This window comes from Diospyros lotus, chromosome 13 (genome assembly GCF_014633365.1).
Source record: "Diospyros lotus cultivar Yz01 chromosome 13, ASM1463336v1, whole genome shotgun sequence".
In the NCBI taxonomy this organism is placed as follows: Eukaryota; Viridiplantae; Streptophyta; class Magnoliopsida; order Ericales; family Ebenaceae; genus Diospyros; species Diospyros lotus.
The window spans coordinates 2931064-2953963 of record NC_068350.1 but is presented as its reverse complement, the minus strand read 5'-3'; the positions used below and the strand labels follow the sequence as shown (position 1 = coordinate 2953963).

At 39.4% G+C, this 22900-nt stretch overlaps 1 protein-coding gene across 3 annotated transcripts in view; it reads right to left on the bottom strand.

The window, feature by feature from the left end:
- The window catches only part of LOC127787843 (PH, RCC1 and FYVE domains-containing protein 1-like), a 55851-nt gene that overhangs the window by 19395 nt on the left and 13556 nt on the right, over nucleotides 1-22900 (bottom strand). For all 3 annotated transcript variants that reach the window (XR_008020256.1, XM_052315879.1, XM_052315878.1), the window contains exon 3: nucleotides 18773-18862. Coding sequence is in view for 2 of the 3 variants with exons in the window: in XM_052315879.1 (XP_052171839.1) it covers nucleotides 18773-18862 (90 nt within the window). In the remaining variant the exon portion in view is untranslated. The remainder of the gene's footprint in view (nucleotides 1-18772; nucleotides 18863-22900) is intronic.

The window sequence follows — 22900 nt, the reverse complement described above, 5'->3', positions numbered from 1 at the left end:
AAATTCCCCAATAACTGCTTATCAATTTTATCTTTCAAGAACAAAGCATCATAAACTTCATCTAGGGTGAGAGTATCACGACTATAAAGTATGGTATCTCTAAAAGTTGAATACGAGACCAGTGTAGAACATAACAAAATTAGACCCAAATCTTCATCATTATACTTAACCTCCATGCTTTCCAAATTAAAAACAATTTCTTTAAAAATGGTTAAATGACTTTCAATAGACATATCTTCAGCCATTCGATGAGAATACAACTTTTAATTTAGATGCAACTTACTGGTTAAGCTCTTTGTCATACACAGCTATTCCAGTTTCAACCATATAACGACATCGGTTTTTTCTTTCAAAATATCCTGTAAAATTTGATTCGATAAATATAGATATATTTGAGACAAAGCCTTACAATCCTTACGTTGTTTTTCCTTAATATTCCATGATCGTGGCATTTTTTCAAAGCCCAAAAATGCATCATCTAAATCCATCTGTGCCAAAATTGCACGCATCTTAACTTACCATAGTGAAAATATGATATTCGATCAAATAAAAGAATATCGTACTTTAATGTAGCCATCAAATAACCCCGAATAATATCAAATAGTTTAAATAAGAAACCCAATTGAAAACGGACCAAAAAATACCAAATATGGGCAAAAATTAGATATGAAATTGGGCTGTCAAATTTGTCGGATTTGGAGTGGGCCAATGGGTAGGGTTGAACTAGATTCATATCTGGGCAAGGATCTGGGAGAAGCTTAAGCAGCCAACAATGGTTGAAACACCTCTGTGCATTAATGGCAAACCAAAGGAAGGTCGTCGGTGACGTCAATAGTGACAGCAAGCAAGGCAATCATTGCCGGTTGCGAAAGACTGAGATGGCAATAGGAAGCAGGGAACCCGCTGTCAATAGTGGCGACGATGGTAGCGGTGACGACGGTAGAGGCAGGGAAGGTCGACAGCGGCAACAACTGCTAGGGTTGGGCAACCAGTAACTTGGCTGAGGAAGATGAAGATGGTGCTAAAATTCAAGTTTTCTATTCTTCCTAAAACTGTTTTTTAACATGGTATTAGAGCCAGCTATCTAAAGGGCCTTTTTTCTCGGCCTTCATTGTTGTTTTTTTGCTCCAACAGTTAATGCCATTCTAGCCTTTTTTCTATTTCGTTTTTTTCTGAACAATTGCAGTTAGTTTTGGCCCTCTTTCTTTACCCAATAAGGCCGTGTTCTCTTTGTTGTTTTCAACCCGTTTTGAGTTTTCAATTTACACTGAAAATGCATTTTCTTTTCTGTTTTCAAAAACACATTTTTGAAAATAAGAAAAAAAAATGTAAAGAAAACTCAAAAACACATTTATGTTTTCTTTTCTTTTTTGTTTTTCCATATTTCAAAAACACATTTTTTCTGAACGATTGTAAAAAAAAACACATTTTCAATCAAAACTAACTGAAAACACCCAAAATATGGAAAATGTAGAAACACCAACACCCCCCCCCCCCCCCCCCCCACCCGCACAAACCCACATCTTTCATCTCTCTCCATTCTGTTCTCCTCTTCTGGCCATCGACAACCACCGCCAGCGCCGTTGACCGCGCCCCCCACCGCCACCGCAACCATTGCCATTGACCAGCCCACCACTACCACCGCGACCAGTGCCGTCGACCCGCCCCACCGCCACAACGACCACCGCCATCGATTGCGCCCCCCACAACCACCGCAACCACTGCCATTTATCGCGCCCCCCCACCGCCACCGCCGTCAACCGCCCCACGGCTAGTTGCTAGTTTTGTCTACTCTCTCCTCTCTTCTCTTGCCAAATCTAAGGAGATTTGGCCATTGAATCTTACTGATTTTTGGGTATGTTGGTAGATAGGCCCTTGGGGGTCAGGTGATTGCCTCTTATCAGTAGTGGTCGCCAGCGCCGAAGAAGATGCAGGGCGCCAGAGAAGAAGAAAAGAAAAAAAAAGAAAAAGAAAAGGGAAAAAAATAAAAGAAGAGAAAAAAATAATTAAAAAATTTATTATTAAATTTTGAAAATAAAATTATATATTTATTTAAAATTTAAAAAATAAAGTATATTTATATTATAATTAAAAATATAAGATAACATATGTTATATTATTAAGTATATAATTTAATATAAATTATTATTAAGATGTATATTAGTAATTTATTAATTAAATTTATTAATTTATTTTAATACTAGAATTTCATTAAAAAGAGTTAATTTTATTATTTAATAATTAAATTTATTAAATAAAATATCATAATAACAAAAAAGAAATAGTTTTTCAAAATTTCAAAACAAAGGTGCTTTCTAATTTTTTGTTTTGAGAAATAGTTTTTCAGAATGACAAAAAGAACACATTTTCAAAAATCTCAATCAAAACACACTCAAAACTCAAAATTGAAAATGAATTCAAAACTGAAACACGAAGAGAACACCATCTAAGTGTTTCCAAGATCTTCCTAAGATGTCTACCATCTCCAACAACAATCCTATACCAGAAGCAGTTGAAACGAGCAGCTCTTCAGAAGTTCCATTCTTTGGAACCAACAGTACAAGCAATGGGGGAGAATTACAAAATCTCCAGGCGACCTACTGGTTGAACGGAAGAAACTACCTAAAGTGATCTCAGCTTATCCGAACCTTTCTCAAGGGAAGATAAGCCACCTCTTAGGAACTGGTCCCAAGGAAGGAGATCCCATGTTTGTTGCATGGGATGAGGAGGATTCCTTAGTGATGTCTTAGCTATGGAATTCAATGGTACCGGAGATAAATGATACTGTGATGTTCTTAACAACTGCTAAAGATATTTGGGAGGCTATCAACCTCACCTATTCTAAGGTGAAAGATGTAGTACAAATCTATGAGGTTCGGATTAAGATTGCACCAACTAAACAAGGGGTAAGATCTATCACTAAATACTCTAATGTGCTGCAAACTCTATGGCAAGAATTGGACCATTATCAATGCCTAAAGATGAAATGCAGTGAAGATGCAACCTTACATAAAAGATTTGTGGAAAAAGAAAGAACCTATGATTTCTTAGCTGGTCTTAATATGGAGTTTGATGCAGTAAGAGTTCAAATACTAGGTAAAGAGGAGTTATCTTCCCTAAATGAGGTAATCTCTCTAATTCGGGCTAAAGAAGGGCAAAGAGGAGTAATGCTGGACACTGTCCCTATGGAAAGATTAGCATTAGTGGCATTGAAGGGTCCTAACCGGGCTCCTAAAGAAGAAAAGAGGGCTGCCAGGGATAAGGCTGCAAGCGATAAAGATCCTCAAGACTCTCTATGGTATACTTTTTGCAAAAAACAAAAGCATACCATAGAGACATGCTGGAAGCTACATGGGAAACCATCTAAAGGAGGACAGCTAGGAGGCCAAAATCAAGCCTATATGGCCAACAACCAACAGCAAGGAGAGCAGAAACTAGCAAAACACAAGGAACAAGGAGATGGTTTGGAGTTTAACCGGCCAGAAATTGAGAAGTTAAGGAATTTTCTAAACTCTCTTAACAAGAAAGAAAAAGGTACCTATTCTCTTGCACTTACAGGTATGTCATCTCATTCTCTTACCCTACATGCTTCGAGAATAACTCAATCTAACTCTTGGATCCTTGATTCTGAGGTAACGGATCATATGACCCCTTTACCCCATTATTTTATTACCTATAGCCCATGTTCAAGTTCTAGAAAGATAACCTTGGCCGATGGGTCCTTAACCACTGTTGTTGGCCAAGAAGACATTATTCTTAATAAACATCCTACCCTTAAGGATGTTCTCCATGTCCCTAAACTATTCACCAACTTTATTTCCATTCAAAAACTTGTTCTAGACAATAATTGCACTGCTAACTTCTCCTCCACCTCTTGTAAAATTCAGGAACAGGAGTCAAAGAAGATGATTGGGCTTGCTAAAGCTAGGGCTGGCCTATACTACCTTGATGGATCAAGTGGGCAGGAAAACAAGGGCAAGATGAATCTTGTGTCTTGTTTGGTGTAACCCAATAAAAACCAGATCTGGTTACATCACCATTGTCTTGGTCATCCTTCATTTTTTACCCTTAAGAGTCATGTTTCCAGCTTTATTTAGGAGTGTTGATATTAGAGATTTTCATTGCTCTATTTGCGAATTTGCTAAACACAAAAGGGTGACTTATTCTTCATCTAATAAAAGAACCTCTCTTCCGTTTACTCTTATTCATAGTGATGTTCGGGGCCTTGCACCTGTTCCCAATATTTCTGGGGCACAGTGGTTCATAACATTTGTAGATGATTGCACTAGGGTAATATGGTTGTTTCTTATGAAAAATAAATCTGAAGTAAGCACTATTTTTCCTAACTTCTATAATATGATTAGTACTCAATTTGGAGTGCCAATCAAGAGGCTAAGATCTAATAATGCCAAAGATTTTTTCAACCATTCCCTCACACAATTTTGTCAACAAAAAATGATCATCAATGAATCATCTTGTCCATATACCCCTCAACAAAATGGAGTGGCCAAAAGGAAAAATGGACATCTATTAGCTGTGACTAGGGCACTACTTTTCCACCATAATATTCCAAAAAATTATTGGGGAGAAGCTGTTTTGATTGCCACTACTCTCATCAATAAATTGCCTTCACAAAATCTCGGGTCCTATAGCCCTATTCAACTCTTAAACAAACATTTTCCTGAAACTCACATCTCTAGTGACTGGAAACCAAAGATTTTTGGGTGTCTCCTTTGTGCACGTTCATAATCCTCATAGAGGCAAACTAGACCCTAGAGCTCTCAAGTGCATCTTTGTGGGTTATTCCTCCACCCAAAAAGGCTATAGGTGTTATCGCCCTCCTTCCAAGAAAGTCCTAGTCTCAATTGATGTCACCTTTGTGGAAAATTCTCCTTATTTTGATCAATCTTCTGATCACCAAATCGTTTCTAATAGGGAGCCATCTATGTGTCTCCCTAATCTAGAATTTCCACCTTATTCTACACCCCCTTCGGATCTAGTTCACACACAGACTGCATCAAACAAGATTCCAGAGAAAACCCACCTAAGTATTCCTCCTCTCAAGGTCTACTCCAGGCGGCAGACGCTGGCTCCTAGCCCTATGTACGACCAGGAGTCCAATTCCTCCCCTGAACCTGCCAGCACTACCAGACCTCTTGCCAGTCTAGCAGGCACACCTTTTTTTTATTCTTCTACATCTGTGACATAACCCATTGAAGCTAAGGGTGATATTTCATTTTCCCCTAGTGACCTTGAATGGCCTATCGCCCTTAGAAAGGGAACTAGGACTTGCACCCAGCACTGTTTGCACCTGGTCCTCTCCTATTCCAAACTATCTACCTCCCATAAAGCCTTCCTAACCAGCCTTCATACCATTCCCCTTCCCCACCATTTTTCCGAAGCTGTAAGGGATGAGAACTGACGGAATGCTATGGAAGTCGAGATGGTAGCCTTGGAAAAAAATAAAACATGGGAGCTAGTTCAATTACCAAGGGGAAAACAATCGGTAGGATGCAAGTGGGTGTACACCATTAAGTACAAATCTGATGGGACCCTAGATTGGTATAAGGCAAGGCTAGTGGCCAAATGATACACTTAAGTCTATGGCATTGACTTCCCAGACACTTTTGCTCCTGTTGCAAAACTAAATACAGTCCGGGTTCTCTTGTCTCTAGCTGCTACCTTAGGCTGGCCACCACTTCAATATGATGTAAAAAATGCATTCTTACATGGGGACCTAGAAGAGGAAGTTTACATGGACTTACCACCTGGTTATAGTCCCACAACCCGAGGGCAATTCGTGTGTCAATTGAAGAAGGCCTTAAACAATCCCCTAGGGCTTGGTTTGGCCGATTTGCTCACATGATGCTCACTTTAGGGTACAAACAAAGTTAAGGAGACTATACCCTCTTCATTCATCACTCGGCCACAGGGGGAGTAACAGTATTACTTGTATATGTGGATGATATTGTTGTGATAGGAAATGATGAAGAAGGTATGACTAAACTCAAAGAATGCCTAACCAAGGAGTTTGAAATTAAGGAATTGGGACGATTAAAGTATTTCTTGAGCATAGAAGTTGCACACTCACAAGAAGGCATTTTTATCTCTTAACAAAAGTATGTTGTGGACTTGCTAACAGAAACTGGATTGCTAGGGTGTAAGGTTGCTGAAACTCCAATTGACCCCAACCACAAGTTAGGGGAAGTCCTAGGGGATAAAGAGGTGGATAAAGGGGCTTACCAAAGGCTGGTAGGAAAGCTAATTTACCTAGCCCACACTCGGCCAAATATTGCATATGCAGGGAGTGTGGTTAGCCAATTCATGCATAACCCAAAAAAACTCACCTAAGGGCAGTCTATAGAGTTTTACATTACTTGAAAGGAACACCAAGAAAGGGAATTATGTTTAAAAAGGTACAAGGAATGACACTTGAACCTTATACTGATGCAAATTATGCAGGATCAATGGTGGACAAAAGATCTATATCCGGTTATTGTACTTTCCTAGGGGGCAATCTTGTAACTTGGAGAAGTAAGAAACAAAGTGTGGTGGCCCGATCAAGTGTAGAGGCAGAATTCAGATCTATGGCTCTAGGAGTTTGTGAGTTGCTCTGGCTAAAAATTTTGCAAGATGACTTGAAGATCGACTTGGTGACACCTATGAGACTCTATTGTGACAACAAGTCGGCGATAAGCATTGCCCACAACCTAGTCCAACATGATAGAACCAAACATGTTGAAGTAGACAGGCATTTTATTAAAGAAAAGCTTGATAGTGGTTCAATTTGTACTCTATATATATCATCTTGTGAACAGCTTGCAGATGTCCTCATTAAAGGATTGCCCGCAGTCATATTTTAGAAGATGACCAGCAAGCTTGGAATGGATGAAATCCATTCTCAATTTTGAGGGGGAATGTTAACGAGTAAAGGATTAAGCAATGGGTTGAGATAAGGGGATAAGAAGCCGAAGATATTTTTGAAGATAAGTCAAGATTATACTATTTTTTATCTCCTATGTAAATATGTAAAATATAGAGATAATGTTGTAATCTAGTCCTATTAATTAGGGTTGTAATCTTTTCCTAGTTTTTAGGAGAATTATTAGGATGTCCCTTGTATATATAGGCGATAGTATACATGGGATGAATACAAGTTTTATATTCTTCCTAACACTCTCTTTTAACACTAAGCAAATATTGCTAGTATAAAAGTGATATTGTCACACCAAAATATCACTAAGATGATATTGTTGCACTAATTTCAGTGACTTGGACACCTATTTACAACAACATATCCAGCCTTTATCCCACTATGTGGGGTCAGCTACATGAATTCTAGACTTCTATGTATTTTTGTCTTTTGTCATATCTTCATTTAGGCCCATACACTTCATATCAAACTTTAATGTCTCTCCCAAAAATCTTATTGAGTCTGCCTCTACCTCTTTTTTTGACTAATTGTTCCATTTCATCAACTCACCTCACAAGAGTGTCTCTTGGCCTTTTTCTCACATGACCAAACCATCTTAGTCTAGTCTCTCTCATCTTCTCCTCGATTAGCACTACTCCTACTTTATTACGAATAATCTCATTTCTAATTTTATCTTTTCTTGAATGGCCGCACATCTATCTTAGCATCCTCATCTCCGCTACGCTCGTTTTTTACTCATACTGGTATTTGACTGCCCAACATTTTGAGTCATACAACAAAACTGGTCTTATAGTTGTCTTATAGAATTTTCCTTTCAGTTTTAATGGGATTTTACCATCACATAACACCCCCGATGCGTTTCTCCATTTTAGCCAACCTGCGTTAATTCTATGTTTGACATTCTAGTGAATTTCTCCATCGTTTTGAATCATTGATCACAACTATCGAAAATGGTCTTTTCTTTGTATGATTTGGTCTTCTAATTTTATTATAACATCCTCCACTCTTGCATTCTTACTAAATTTACATTCCATATATTTTGTTTTCCTTCTACTTAATTTAAATCCCTTAGATTCTATATTGTTTCTCCACAACTCAAGCTTAGTGTTCACTCCCTCTTTTGTTTCATCCACCAACACTAGTCATCTGCAAATAACATACACCATGGCACTTTTGTTTGAATGTGTTTAGTGAGTTCATCCATTACTAAAGCAAATAAGTATGGAGTTAATGCAGAACCTTGATGCAGTCCCATTGTAATTTTAAACGGTTCAGTATCCCCTTCGCATGTTTTGACCCTTATCTCTGTACCGTGATACATGTCCTCAAGGGCTTGTATATAGGCTATTCGAACTCTTTTCTTCTCTAAAACCTTCTACAATACTTCTCTAGGGACCCTATCATAGGCCATTTCTAGATCTATAAACACCATATGCATGTCCTTCTGATGATCCCGATACCTTTCCATTAGGCGCCTCAGTAGGTATATAGCTTTCATTGTTGACCTACCAAGCATGAAACCAAACTGATTTTTTGAGACGTCTGTTTCTTTTCTGAGGCTCTGCTCTATTACTCTCTCCCAGAGTTTCATGGTATGACTCATTAACTTAATTCCTCTGTAAATTCATAGTTTTGAACATCTCCTATGTTCTTGTATATAGGAACTAAAGTACTCTTTCTCCACTCATTGGACACCTATTTATAAACCTAAAATCATCTATAGATGTACAGAATAAATCATATCCTAGTCAAAAGATGATTCATGAGGATATTCCTCCAGATGAGATAAATCCCACTTAAAATCGAATTTGACAACATCTTAATCATAGTTAAATTCGAAATTGTAATCACGGTCAAATTAGGAAACTCAATCATAAACAAATTTGAATTCCGAGTCACAACTATAACATTGTCCAATTTCTTGCCAATATTCTTTTGAATCTTTAATCTTTTATGTTCAAAATTTATCTAAGCTGGTGCCAAAGTGTTTCCAAATCAGTTTCAAGACCCAACTTGGAAAGATTGCAGAGAATCAGGAAGATTTGAGGCAGTTGGTCGATCAAGTTTTTAGGTTTGTGTTGCCATTTTTTGACTTCCCCTAACTTCGTCATCGATTATCAGAAATGCATACCAAAAATGCTAGTTTACTCTCCTTTGTGCCATCTATAAGACCCATCAAACGATTTAGTCCAATTTGAAGCCGTTTGGCCAAAATTTGAGTCCAAAGTGCTCTACCCGAACTGTTCTTCATGTCTCTAACAGTTTTTTCTACAATCTTCCAAGCTCCATTACTTCTAATATGAGAGTCGATAATGCAATCCAAAGGCACCATCATGTTCTTGATTTATGCCCCTTTGACACCCATATTTCGATTTGTCTTTACCTGAGCCCGTTCAGACTTTATTCGGGTTCAAAGTAAGCCACCTGACTAACCCGTTACATGTTTCAACCAATTTCAAGCTAGAATAACTTTTAATTCGCTCAACGATTTCTGATAAATATATTATGCTCCTTAACTTAGTAAAAATGGCCTATTTATGTAATTTTGATAAATTATGTTTAGTTCCTAGTTCTTTATAAATTCACCCTTGGTTCTCCTAAATTCCTCTTGAGGCCCGTTAATTCACCAAATTATCACTAAGTCCCCTTCACATGCAATTTTAATTAATTTTAAAAATAATTTAATATCCAAAAATCCCTAAAATTTTCAGATATTACATATAATACCCCTTAAGAAATTTTATCCTCAAAAAATTTCCTAGGCTTAATTTTTCCAATTTTCTATAAAAATCTAGGGTATTGCAGTAATAGATGCTCTGATAGGTCATGGTCAAATATTTTTTGTCAAATTATTCATACTAACGAAAGAATTCTAAGTTAAAAGTTATGGAATGACATCTTAAACTTCAAAACTTTCAAGTTGAGCAGGTCAAAAACCAAATATATGGAATGTAAGTCTAGTAAAAATTGGAGTGTAGATAGTGCTATAGCTAGACTTGTAGATTATCGTTATATTTTGGATCAATTGTTCAAGAAGACGAAAAGATTATAGAAGATATTACTCATAAAAATCAAGATAAAATGGTTCAAGCCAAAAAGGACTTCCAGCATTTTGTGAGATTCAGTGATTGTAAAATTCCGAAACTAAATGGAAAGTCTGATTGGATGGCTATGAGACCAACTCTATTTTATGGCATAGAATGTTGGGCAGTTAACTATCACCGTGTACAAAGATATGAGTGTAGTAATTGAGATAAGGATGTTACAATGAATATACAACCATAAAAGATTATGGAAAACTTAGAAATGAGTTTATCCATACTAAGATCATTAAGGCATATGCTACCAAGCATGATAATCCCCCAAAATTAGGCCTATAATTGTACTTGTATTTCTCATTGAGTAATCACGTCAAGGCTTCAGAGTATTACAAGTGTTGAGAGCAACAATAAAGGCACATAAAAGTGGAAGGAACCTACAAATAGGGAAAACAATCGTATAACATTATGGCTTGTCCCAATTAACTAACTCATTCGTGTATCTTGCATATCTTAACCTTAGTTAGAAAATGAAGCTCAAAACCTAAGTCATATGATTGACTGACAAACAAAAAATTCAAGAATAACTAAGGAGGTATTAACAACATGGAGATGAGAAATAGAAACAAGTCCAATATCACTAACATGCATATGAGAACTATCAATAGTATAGATTATAGGTGTAGGGTTAAGGGCATTTTTTGTACGGAAAAGCATAGGGTCAAATGGCATGTAATTACAGGAAGCAATGTCAATAAACTAGGAGAAGTTAAGGTGACAAAAGGATGACCAAGATAGAACCTAGTGGATTAAAGCCTCGATGTCAGAAGTAGTAACACGATTACCTTTTAACTTTAAATATAAGTGTGATAGGAAACCCACTCAAACTCCAATTTCACTATCCAAATCAGTAGAAAAAAATCTAATTTGTAGTGCTCAGTTGCAGAAGACTAACAAAAGATGGAAAACGAATAGAAGAAAAATGAAAACCAAGGCCAATTCAAGAGGGCCTCCTCTCCCCAAAATCCTCTCCCTTTTATATGGATTCCCCCAGTGGTTACAACCATGTGAGGTTGTTATTCCTAACCACCTCTAACAATTCTACCCCTGTATCCTTTTCCTCAATTGCCCTCTTGCCTCATTTCTTACCGCTATGCTGATATATGTGGTGTATTGGTGCTCTATCATGACTCTTGTCCATAAGATTCACCTTGTCCTCAAGGTAGAACTCGGGAAACTATTGCAATATTTGATTGGACAGTTCCTCGGTAGCTTCTAAGGGTGGCAACCCTTTCCATTGAATTAACACATCAAGGCCCCTCAAGTTCTTACCTCTGCCTGACCATATCCCTAATAGAAATTTTGGTTCCACTATCATCTCTAGCTCAACCGTCAACTGAGCTGGAATGGTGGCAGTTGCTGGTATTGTCCCCTCGGCCTTTTGTAGTTGAGATACATGAAATATGGGATGGATGGCACAGGTGCGTGAAAGTACCAGCTTGTACGCCACCTTCCCTATTCTCTTTTCCACGACGAAGGGCCCAAAATACCTTGGTGACAACTTTTCATTTAGCTTGGTAGCCAAAGTCTTTTGCCTATATGGCCGAATTTTCAGGTAAACCAAGTCTCCCACTTTGAATTGGATGTCCCTCCACTTCTTATCCGCTATGGATTTCATCTTTGCTTGTGCTCGCAGTAGTTGGCTTTTAAGCTCTTCTAGCACTAAATCCCTTTCTACTGGTTGTTGCTCCAATCCGGATATGGCAGTGATACCCTTCTCAAACCGTAGAAGTGGAGGCGGCTTGCGCCCATAGACTATCTGAAAAGGGGTTAGCTTAGAAGAAGCTTGATAGGAAGTATTATATCAATACTCAGCCCAAGGAAGCTAAGTGTACCACACCTTAGGTGTAGAAGAGGCAAAACATCGGAGATATGTCTCCAATGTCCTGTTGAGGACTTCCGTTTGGCCGTTGGATTGGGGGTGGTAGGTTGTACTCCTATTCAGATGTGTGCCCTATAGCTGAAATAGCTCTTTCCAAAAATAGCTAATGAAGACCTTGTCTTTATTCGAGACAATGAGTTAGGAATCCCATGTAGCCGTACAATTTCCTTGACAAAAACACCTACTACACTGGCTTCTGAGAAGGGGTGCTTCAATCCGATAAAATGCCCATACTTTTTAAGTTGATCCACCACCACTAAAATGGAGTCCATTCCCCCTGATTTTGACAATCCTTCTATGAAGTCCATTGACACATCCTCCTAAATTTGATGAGGAATAGGGAGCGTTTGAAGTAAGTCCCTTGGTGAGAGAGCCATATACTTGTGTTGTTGGCATATGAGACATTGGTGGACATACCGATGGATATCTTTTTTCATTCCTACCCAATACACATTAGCAACCAGCCTTTTGTAAGTTCTCAAGAAACCCGAGTGGCCTCCAATCTGCCCATCGTGACTCTCCTTCATCAATAAAGGAATCATAGTCAAACCAGGGGGAAGTAGCAACCTGCCTTTGAATAATAACTGCCCATCCACCAAGGAATAGCCTAGCCTACTTGAAGGTTCAGCTTGCAGTTCCCTTATGATCTGCTGGAAATGGCTATTTTTGGCTACTTCTTCTTTGAGTTGATCTAACTGCAGCACCCGAGGAACAGTAAGAGCCATGAGTGTGACCGGGAAAGGAAACTAGGAAAGTGCATCAGCAGCACGGTTCTCCAAGCCGGGCCGGTATTGTATTTCAAAATTGTAGCCCATTAACTTCATCACCCATTTTTGACATTTCGGGCTCACCAACCGTTGCTCCATCAGGAACCTTAGACTCTTATGATCCATCCGGATGATGAATTTCCTCCCCAATAAATAGTGTCGCCATTTTTGTACCGCAAATAGAATAGCCATCAACTCCTTCTCATAGACCGATTTATTCCGATCGCTGGGGTTTAAAGCATGACTAAAGAAAGCAAGCAGCCTATGTTCCTGCATCAATACAACCCCAAGTCCATGCCCTGAGGCATTAGTTTCCACTATAAACTCCTTTGAAAAATCTGGTAGAACGAGCACGGGCAAAGCTGTCACGACTGTCTTTAGAGACTGAAAAGCTTGCTCCGAACTCTCATCCCAATAGAAGTTATCTTTTCGAAGTCATTCCGTTAACAACCAAACTAATTTCCCATAATTTTGTACAAACTGACAATAATACCCCGTGAGTCTCAAAAAACCACGGAGTTCTCACAGTGAACAAGGGCTGGGCCAATCCATAACTGGCCGAATTTTTTAGCTATCCACAGCAACCCCCTACTGCAAAATGATATGTCCTAAGTATTCAATCTCCAACTGTCCAAACCAGCATTTTTTTGCATTGGCATACAACTTGTTTTCAGCTAATATTCCCAATATGCAACGCAAATGATCCCGATGTTCCTGCATCGTTCTGCTATACACTAAAATGTTCAAAAAATATGAGAACAAACTGTCTCAATCGTTCCTAAAAAATCTCATTCATCAAAAACTGAAATGTAGAGGGTGCATTTGTTAATCCAAATGGCATCACCATAAATTCATAATGGCCCCCATGAGTGCAAAAAACAGTTTTTGGAATGTCATTAGGTGCAATACATATTTGATGGTAACCCGATTTTAAATCTAACTTAGAAAAAACTACAGCCCCATTCAACTCATCTAGGAGTTCTTCAATAACCGGAATTGGAAATTTATCGAGAATAGTTACCTTGTTTAAAGCCCGGTAGTCCACGCAAAGCCTCCACCCCCTGTCCTTCTTTTTGACCAACAATACTATAATACCCAAGAAATTATTAAGGGTATAAATGGTATTTGATGAAGGGCATAATAGAAATTATCGAAAGAAAGAGGTTGTAGGGTACACTAACGCAGCTTTGAGATGACCGAATCAATTGGAGGGAGTACCCCGGACCCTAAATAGCCAAGGAAAATGGTATGGTATTGACGAGTAATACGAATTCTGATTTTTAGTGATGAAAGAAATTGGATTGGGAACAGTTTTCGGTACAGCTGTCGACCGGGCTGAGAAAACCGAATCGACGTAGGAGACGTCCGGAAGGTCAACGGAGCATGCTAAGGACTAACATTTTATGTGTAGAACAACCCTTAAGCGAATTCGGGTTAAAAAAAATATATTTAAGGTCAAATTGACCAATCGGGTCTAGGTGCAATTTTCTAAATTTGCCCGAGGGAGGTCAAAATGGTAATTTTTTGAGAGTTTCAAGGATGAAATGAATAGTACAAAGTTTGAGGACCTTCGTGGTATAGTTGAATTCATCAGGGGTATCATGGAAAGGGTGGAAATGTCATTAGAAGAAAGCAGGGGGTCAAAGTGCAATAAAAAAAAAATCTGGCAGTGTGAATGCAAAGAAGAAAATGGCCGCCGCACTGCCACCGCACGTGGAGGCCATTTCTGGCGATGGGACGACCGGGGAGGAACTGGGGGAGGTCGTAAACGGCGTGGGCTGGCTTGGGGGCCAAGCCTTGGCCACTGATTGGCCGGAACTTGGCCGAATTTTTGCTATAAATAGCAAGGGTTTCGGCCGACACTTAGCAAGAAAATCGATTGCGATGTTGGATGTTTTTGGGAGAATGGTTAAGGGGCTATTGATGCTTGCATCAAGGAGAAAATTTTGGAAGGTTTTTGGAATGTTTTCATCAAGTGAAGAGGCCGATTGAAGCTCGGCCGAGAATGGGTGGCGGACCGCCTGTCGCCGCCTACAACTGCCATTTTCGGGCGTTTTTCGGTGAGTTTTCGGGCTCCAACCAGTGCCATTGTGATCGACTTCAAGTGGGCTTCAAGGGGGTACCTTCAGATCGATCATCGGAGACGTCGGCGGTGGCCAGAAATTTGGGGAAGAAGGTGGCGCGTGGTTGCACACGCCACACACCACCCGTACCCACGCACTAGGTGCGTGAGGGTGCGTGAATGGGGATATTCTGGTAATTTCTTTTCCAGTATTTTTATTAATTTATTTTAGGAATTATTTATGTGAAAAAAATTGGGAAAAATGTTTGAGGAAATAATTATTTTGGAATTATCGAGGTAAAAAATGGGAGAAAATAGAGGAAATTTTAGAAAAATTGAGGAAAATGGATTTTAATGCTTCCTTAATTAAATATGGTGTTTAGGAAGTATTATGGTTCGAGATTGACTGCAAGTTCAAGTGTTTGTGATATGACACGCAAATCGAGGCGTTGCACGAGGATCGAGGCGATCCGAATACGTTCAGGTGAGTGGTCTGACTCTAGTTTTACCCTTCTTTTGGAAATGTCTTGGTGTGAGTGCAGTGAGTTCAGGTGAGCGGTCTTACCAGAACTCGAGATGCTATGCTTATGCATTTTATTCATGTATATATGGCATCATTTGCATATTGATCATGTGGTATATTGCATCAACTGTTTTTACTTGCAAAAGAGTCGGTGCATGGCGTGTGATTTTCATGTCATCGGGGTATTGATTTTCGTGTCGTTATTAGGTCCTTATGGGACGGGATGGGGTCTTCTTGAGAATGGGACAAGGTTAATCCTGGTGAACGAGTGACACGGTAGGGCACTCGAGAGATTAAGTATGTTGCGGCAAGGTCAACCCCAAAGGTGTGTGAAATGAATTTTTCCACGGGAGGTTGAGTATGTCAGAGAGATTTCTCAAGATAGACGTGTTGCATGTCATTTTGTTTGTGTATGCCATGCTCGTATGTCTTTCATGCATTATGTAAACCATTTCATGCTGTCACTTAGATGTTTTGTCATCTAACCTAAGTTATGCCCCTGGAACGTTCAATGTTCTAGTCAGAGACTGCTGCGAGGGCAAGGACATGGTCGGTTGAAAGTCAACGGTGCTTAGATTGATAGTTGTTATAAATTTTTGGGGTTTTAGTATGTATTTCAACTTGTGTATGAATAGTTGTACGATAACGTTGTTATCATTTGGTTATCTGTATTACGTATTTTGTTATGGAAATACTATGTAAGAATCACGATGTTTGATGTTAATGTATCCGCTGCGTTATGGTCTGTCTCGTTTAATTGTTAAGATTATTGATCTTGTTAAGTTAAACGGGCAAGACTGGGGTTTTCGGAATCCTGTGTGTGTATGTGAAGGTTGTTCATAAAGCACCGCGCGTGATGATGTTAGAGGAAAAAAAAAAAAGATTCCTGGAAATATCCTTATAGTGACACGCCTGGCGAGGTGGGGTGTTACAAATACGGGGTTGGAAAAGGGGCTGATGCTTGGCTTAATGATACTTGCAGCCAGCATCTCTCTAACAAGTTATTCAATCTCAATCTTTAAGAGATGGGGGTATCGGTAAGGTCTCACACTTACTAGGGAAACCCCAGGTTGCAACGTGATAGTATGATCTCGCATTCAGTGCGGGGGCAGCCCACACGGCTTTTCAAAGACTGCCTTGAAGTCGTTTAGTACCCCCTGCAAGCTGTTAAGGATTTTAACTTCCACTATTTCAGCCGTTAAACAGCCCAACTCCAATAATACTCCTTCCCCACCTTTCTGGAATGCCTTCATCATGGACTTCATGGTCACTAAATTCTTGCTAAGGCTGGGATCCCCATGCAAGGTAATGGCTGTGTCTCCCACCTTGAACCTCATGATCAGGGAGCCCCAATCCACTTGTGTCTCTCCCAATGTGGCCAACCATTTCATCCCAAGAATGACATCAGAGCTGCCCAGCTCCAAAGGAAGGAAGTCCTCCACTATCTCCACATTTTGCAACAATAGGGGGACCCTCTTACAAATTCCCGCCCCCTGCACTGCCATACACGAGCCCATTATCACCCCATATCCTCGAGTGGGCATCCTTAAGAGTCCTAATTTTTGCTATGAAATTGTGGGAAGCCCTACTATCAATTAAGACAATCACTTCTTGGCCTTCTATTGTTCCTTTAATCTTCATCGTTTGAGAATGAGTTAACCCTACCATGGAGTTTAGCGATAACCCCACCATTTCTCCTTCCTTTACAATATCTTCCCACTCCCCGGAAGCCTCCACTACCTCATTTCGTTTTATCTCTTCTTCTTCTCCCCTCTTCTTCATAAATAACCATCACTTGCAGCTCCTTGTTCTTACACCCATGCACAATTGAATATTTTTCGTCATAGCGAAAACATAATCCCTTCGCACGCTTGGCTTGTAGCTCATTCTCACTCAATCGTTTGAAGGGTGGTGTGGTCAGCTTCCCGTTGGTAAGCAATCTTGATGAATTAGGGGAGCTAGCTGTGACTATTCTGGGAGGATTGGAGGCCTGGAACCCCAGATTTCGCTGCACCATAGGGGTTGGAGCTAGGTGAGGAGTTACCTTACTTAGGCCGTAACCAAAACGATTCCCTTGGAGCACCTGATTCTAGTCCTCAATTCTTTGGGCCATTTCCATGATATTCTCTAGACCCAAGGGTCTCAGTACCCTGATTTCCGCTGGTTTGAGCCCATTAATGAAGTGTCCCTCCAAAACGGCTTTGGGCATCTCTTTAATGGGTGATGCTAAAGTCTCAAAGCATAATCGATAATCCCTAGCCATTCCCCACTATTGAAGGGCTAGGAACAGCTCCTCCACGGTCCCTTCTTGTGTGGACCTGAATCGGTTCCTCAGCAGCCCTTTAAGTTCCTCCCAACTTCTTACTCATCGCCTCTTTTGCTCCCACTAGAACCACGACAGAGCCCCTCCTTCAAAGCATAAAGCCGCCAATTCCAACTTCTCTGCTTCTGTTAGCTGGTTTACAGTGAAGTAGCGCTCAGCCCTAAAGACCAAGCCATCTGGATCATCTCCCTTGAAGATGGGCAATTCCAGGCATCTCCCACAGTATTCTTGCCTTCCGACACCATCGACCTAGTCACCCCCTTCCCCACTTCTCCCTCTAGCCATCGACGTTCCCTCCATTGACAAGGAAGATCCCGTAGGTCGATCTTCCCCATCTTGCTTCCCCTTCCTCTCTCTCTCTTGCTTATCCCATCGCGCCATTAATAGGTTGAATCAATCCATCATCCCTGCCATGTTCTTTTTGATATTTTGCACCCTCATGACTTCAGCTTTCACCGATTCTAGACCCTCCTATAAACCCGCCATATAGCTCACCCACTCTTTCATAAACAGTCATCCCCATAGATCAATCGCTCTGATACCAAAATGATAGGAAACCCACTCAAACTCCAATTTCACTATCCAAATCAGTAGAAAAAAATCTGATTTACAATGCTCAGTTCCAGAAAACTAACAAAAGATGGAAAACGAACAAAAGAAAAATGAAAACCAAAGCCAATTCGAGAGGGCCTCCTCTTCCCAAAATCCTCTTCGAATTCTTTCACACCCTCTCCCTTTTATATGGATTCCCCCAGCGGTTATAGCCACGTGAGGTTGTTATTTCAAACAACCTTTGACAATTCTACCCTTGTATCCTTTTCCTCAATTGCCCTCTTGCCTCTTTTCTTACCCCTATGCTAATATGTGTGGTGTATCGGTGCTCTATCAAAGTGATAACCTACCTTGAATTATATTTAAAAGGAAAATGGAAAAAAGAAAAAAAAAATCAGTTTTCTTTAAATGGTAAGAGAAGGACTACAAGTATTGACAACTCAAATATTTGATTTTAGTTACAGGCTTTTAAGAAACTACCAGAAGTACTCTCCTTCCACAAGCACCCAAAAGAAATACATTATGTAGAAAAAAAAATGGAAAAACTGGTCTGCTTTCTTTCATGAGAAATACTGAGTAAACTTTCAAATCTCTTATTTTTCTTATAACTTGAATAGTTAAGGAAACTTACAGTACGCTGGCCAGGAATTATCCTTGAAACTTGACATAGTTCAACCCGTCTTTCTTCTTTGCCACGGTACCATATCAATGCAGTCTCATCCTGTAATGCAGCAAAAAGAACCTGATTATACAGAAAAAATAGGTTCCTATGGAGGGAAACATCAGCAGGAATCATATATACTAATGAGAGCCAGGAAAATATTTAAGACATATAACTTTGTGATCAATAGAATGAGGTTCCATGATTGATTAAACTCCAATCAGAAAAAGAAAATGTATCTCTTGGCTAAATACTAAATTAACCATGCATAGATTTCTGCTCAGAATGAGCAAATAAAAAGAGTTATGCGAAATGTTGCCTAGTTCTTCATCAAAATAAAACACAGAGAAAATGTTTTATTCAACTCCATATATACTCCAAACTGAATATCAAAATAACTGTTGTTATTCTACTGGTAAAACATAAGCACTAAGTGAAAACAACCAATGGTGTGAACTGTGAACCACAGGCAGCTAAAGGATCATCAATAGGGTCGTAGGCATAATTCTCCAAAATTAAATTAAAACTCCAATTCCGCCAACTACATGGGCAAATTTTGAAATGAGAGAGAGAGAGTAGACACCTAAGTCTTTAGAATGAGCCATGTGCACTATGTTAAACAAAAATCCTTCAAATGGTGAAAAAACTACAGAGCCCTAAAAGAATATAACACAAACTGTAAATGTATTATAAACTGCAGCAAATGGACATGCTATCGTTGCCTATGTGGGAGTTGCTACACTTGTCCATATAGAGTCACATCTTATATATATATATATATATATGCACGTATGTATGTATAGGTGAACACAATGCACAAGCTTCCCCCATTGTGGACTGTGGGGAAGGTCAAGTATATGCAACCTTACCCTTACTTAGCAAAGAGGCTGTTTCTTGACATGAACCTATGACCTCTAGATCACAATGAAGCAATATTTTTTATGCCATATTTTTTTTACAAGCAAGTTCATCCATATCATCATCATCACAAGCCTTAAATCCCACTAGAAAACAAGGAGTGCAAGTTTTATGCAAAAGGGTGTTTTCCAAATGACAAAACAATGGGCATGGTGATAGGTGGTCCTTACCTTCTTACTTATAAATATTTTTGTTGGTTTAGTGAACACTAGCTCAATCCCCATTTCCTAGTTTCAGCTCTGTGAGGTAGTCCTGCACAGGTTCTACAGCTCAATTTCAGAGTCCGCAGCTATTGGTGGAACTACCTTTCACACCTCTACTGGGTTTTAGCAATGAATTCCACTAACTCTACATAAGGCTCACACAGGAGAATTTCCCCCTCTGCTCTCTTCTCCCCTTCTCAAAAGCCAGAGGCTCCAAACCAAAAGGAAATGGCCTCTCTACTCTATTATTGTCACACAGGTTCCCCTCCTAGAAGAGGTTGTTAGGGTTTATTCCAGCCCCACACTATGTGCTGAATGCTTCTGAAGATATAATGTGTTTCCAACTGAACCAAACAGTCCAAACCTGAAAGTCTGATATACAGAATTGAGAGAAAACATAAGAGAAGAAAAGAGAAATTAGAGGGAAGAACTAAGTCAAATCTTTATTAAGCCAGGGTTACAAGTACTTACACCCTAACATTGTAACTGCTATGTACAAGCTACCTATACTAGGTAAAAGGTACAACTAGTATATGTAGTACACTAATACAAGCCTATATGACCTCTCAACATGCCCCCTCAAGTAGGTGCATACGTATCATATGTGTCTAGCTCAGAACAAATATATTCAATCCTTGGAACTCAAAGAACCTTAGGAAACAGGTCAGCCAGCTGATCCATATTCCCGACAAATGCTGGAAATCTCACCAGAAACCAGTTTTTCTCACAAAGTGATAGTCTATTTCAATATGCTTGGTCCTTTCATGAAAAACAACATTTGAGACAATATAAAGAGCAGTTTGATTATCACACACAAGTGGCATAGAACTTGAATCACCAAAGTGCGCAGCTCCTTAAGAAGCTGTTTCAGTCAAACCAGCTCACATGTAGCTAATGTCATGGCTCTATACACAGCTTCAGCATTAGACCAAGCAACTACTTGCTGCTTTTTACTCTTCCATGAAAGATTGCCTCCAACTAAGACACAATAACCAGAAGTGGACCATCTATCAAATGGGCAGCCTGCCCAATCAGCATATGCATGACTAGTCACATATGTATGACCTTTATCCTCAAATAATAAACCTTTACCAAGTGAACTTTTAATGTATCGCAAAATATGCACCTAAGCCAGCCAATGACCATCACAAGGAGACTCTAAAAACTCGCTAACCACACTAACAACAAATGCAATATCATGTCAAGTCATTGTAAGATAATTTAGCTTCCCAACCAGTCTCCTATGATGCCCTGGATCATGAATAGGTTCCCCTTGTCCAAGAACAAGCTTAGATTAGGATCCATAGGCGTATCAATGGGCCTAGAATCCAAGATGCCTATCTCCTCCAGAATATCAAGGCATACTTCCTTTGGGAGATACAAATTCCATACCTAGATCTAGCAACCTCAATACCTAAGAAATATCGTAGTTGACTCAAATCTTTAAGTCTGAAAATGAGAATGCAAATGAGCCTTCAATTGAGAAATCTATTGCTCATCATCACTAGTAAAGACAATATTATCTACATAGACAACCAAGTAGATAACACCACTAGGAGTATAACGATAGAAAACAGAATGGTCAACTTCACTCCTAGTTAAACCAAAGGATTGAACAACAAAACTAAAGCAACCAAACTAGCACCAAGGTGATTGTTTCAGACCATACAATGGCTTCTTGAGGTGACAAACCAGCTGACAAGACTCCCCTTAAACAACAAACCTAGGTGGTTGCTCCATATAAACCTCCTCAAGAAGATCACCATGGAGAAAAACAATTTTTATATCAAGCTGATGAAGAGGCCAATGTTTAATGGCAACCATGGAAAGAAACAAACAAACTGAAGCAATCTTCGCCCCAGGGAAAAAGGTATCACCATAGTCAAGACTAAAGATTTATGTATAACCCTTGGCAACCAAACGGGCTTTCAACCTATCAATAGAACAATCAAGACCATCTTTAATAGAGAAAACCTAGGGACAACCAACCGAGGATTTCCCAAGAGGAAGAGGAACCAAGTCCCATTAGCAAGCAAAGAAAACATCTCCTCATCCATAGCATGATGCCAACTAGGGGCAAAAGCCTCTGCAATTGTTTTAGGAATAGAAATAGATGAAAGAGAAAAAACAAAGGCAGAATGGATGGAAGATAAATGATGATAACTCAAAAAAGTGTAAATAGGATGAGGATACAAGAAGAACGAGTACCTCCACATAGAGAAGGCTACACGAGATCAAAAATCGAAGGAATAATGGCACCGATAGGAACTCCATCTGAAGGAACTACATCATCTGAATCTGGAATAGAAGAAGGTCGTGAACGACGCATATATGTTAAAAAAGGACAAGAAGGAACAAAGGAAGGAATGGAAGAATAGATAATAGGAACCGAAGAAGAAAAAGAAGGAACAGGAAGAACCTCATCAAGAGATGAGGAAGAAGGTAAGAAAGAACTAGATTCAAACAAAGTAACATCAGAAGAAAGGAAATACCAATTAAGATTGGGGGAAAACACATACCTTTTTTGAAACCGAGAATATCCCAGGAAGACACATTTAATAGATCGAGGTGATAATTTGACCCTTTGTGGAGATAAAAGATGAACGAAATAGGTGGAACCAAAAATATGAAGAGGAAGAGGATATCAAGGCTCACGAGGAAAAAGTAGAGAATGAGGAATATATCCATTAAGAATTGTAGAAGGCGTCTGATTAATGAGATAGCAGAAAGTCAAAAGAGTAGCATCCTAAAACAAAAGAGGAACATGCATACGAACTAGTAAGGTATGAGACGTCTTAATGAGATGATGATTTTTATGTTTGGCCACCCTATTTTGTCGTGGAATATATAGAAATGAAGTTTGATGAAGAATGCCATGAGAAGACAAAAAAGATTGAAAAGGCTTTGAACAATCTTCCTTGGCAGTATCACTTCAAAGGATACGAGTAGAAGAATCAAACTGAGTCTTAAGCTCATT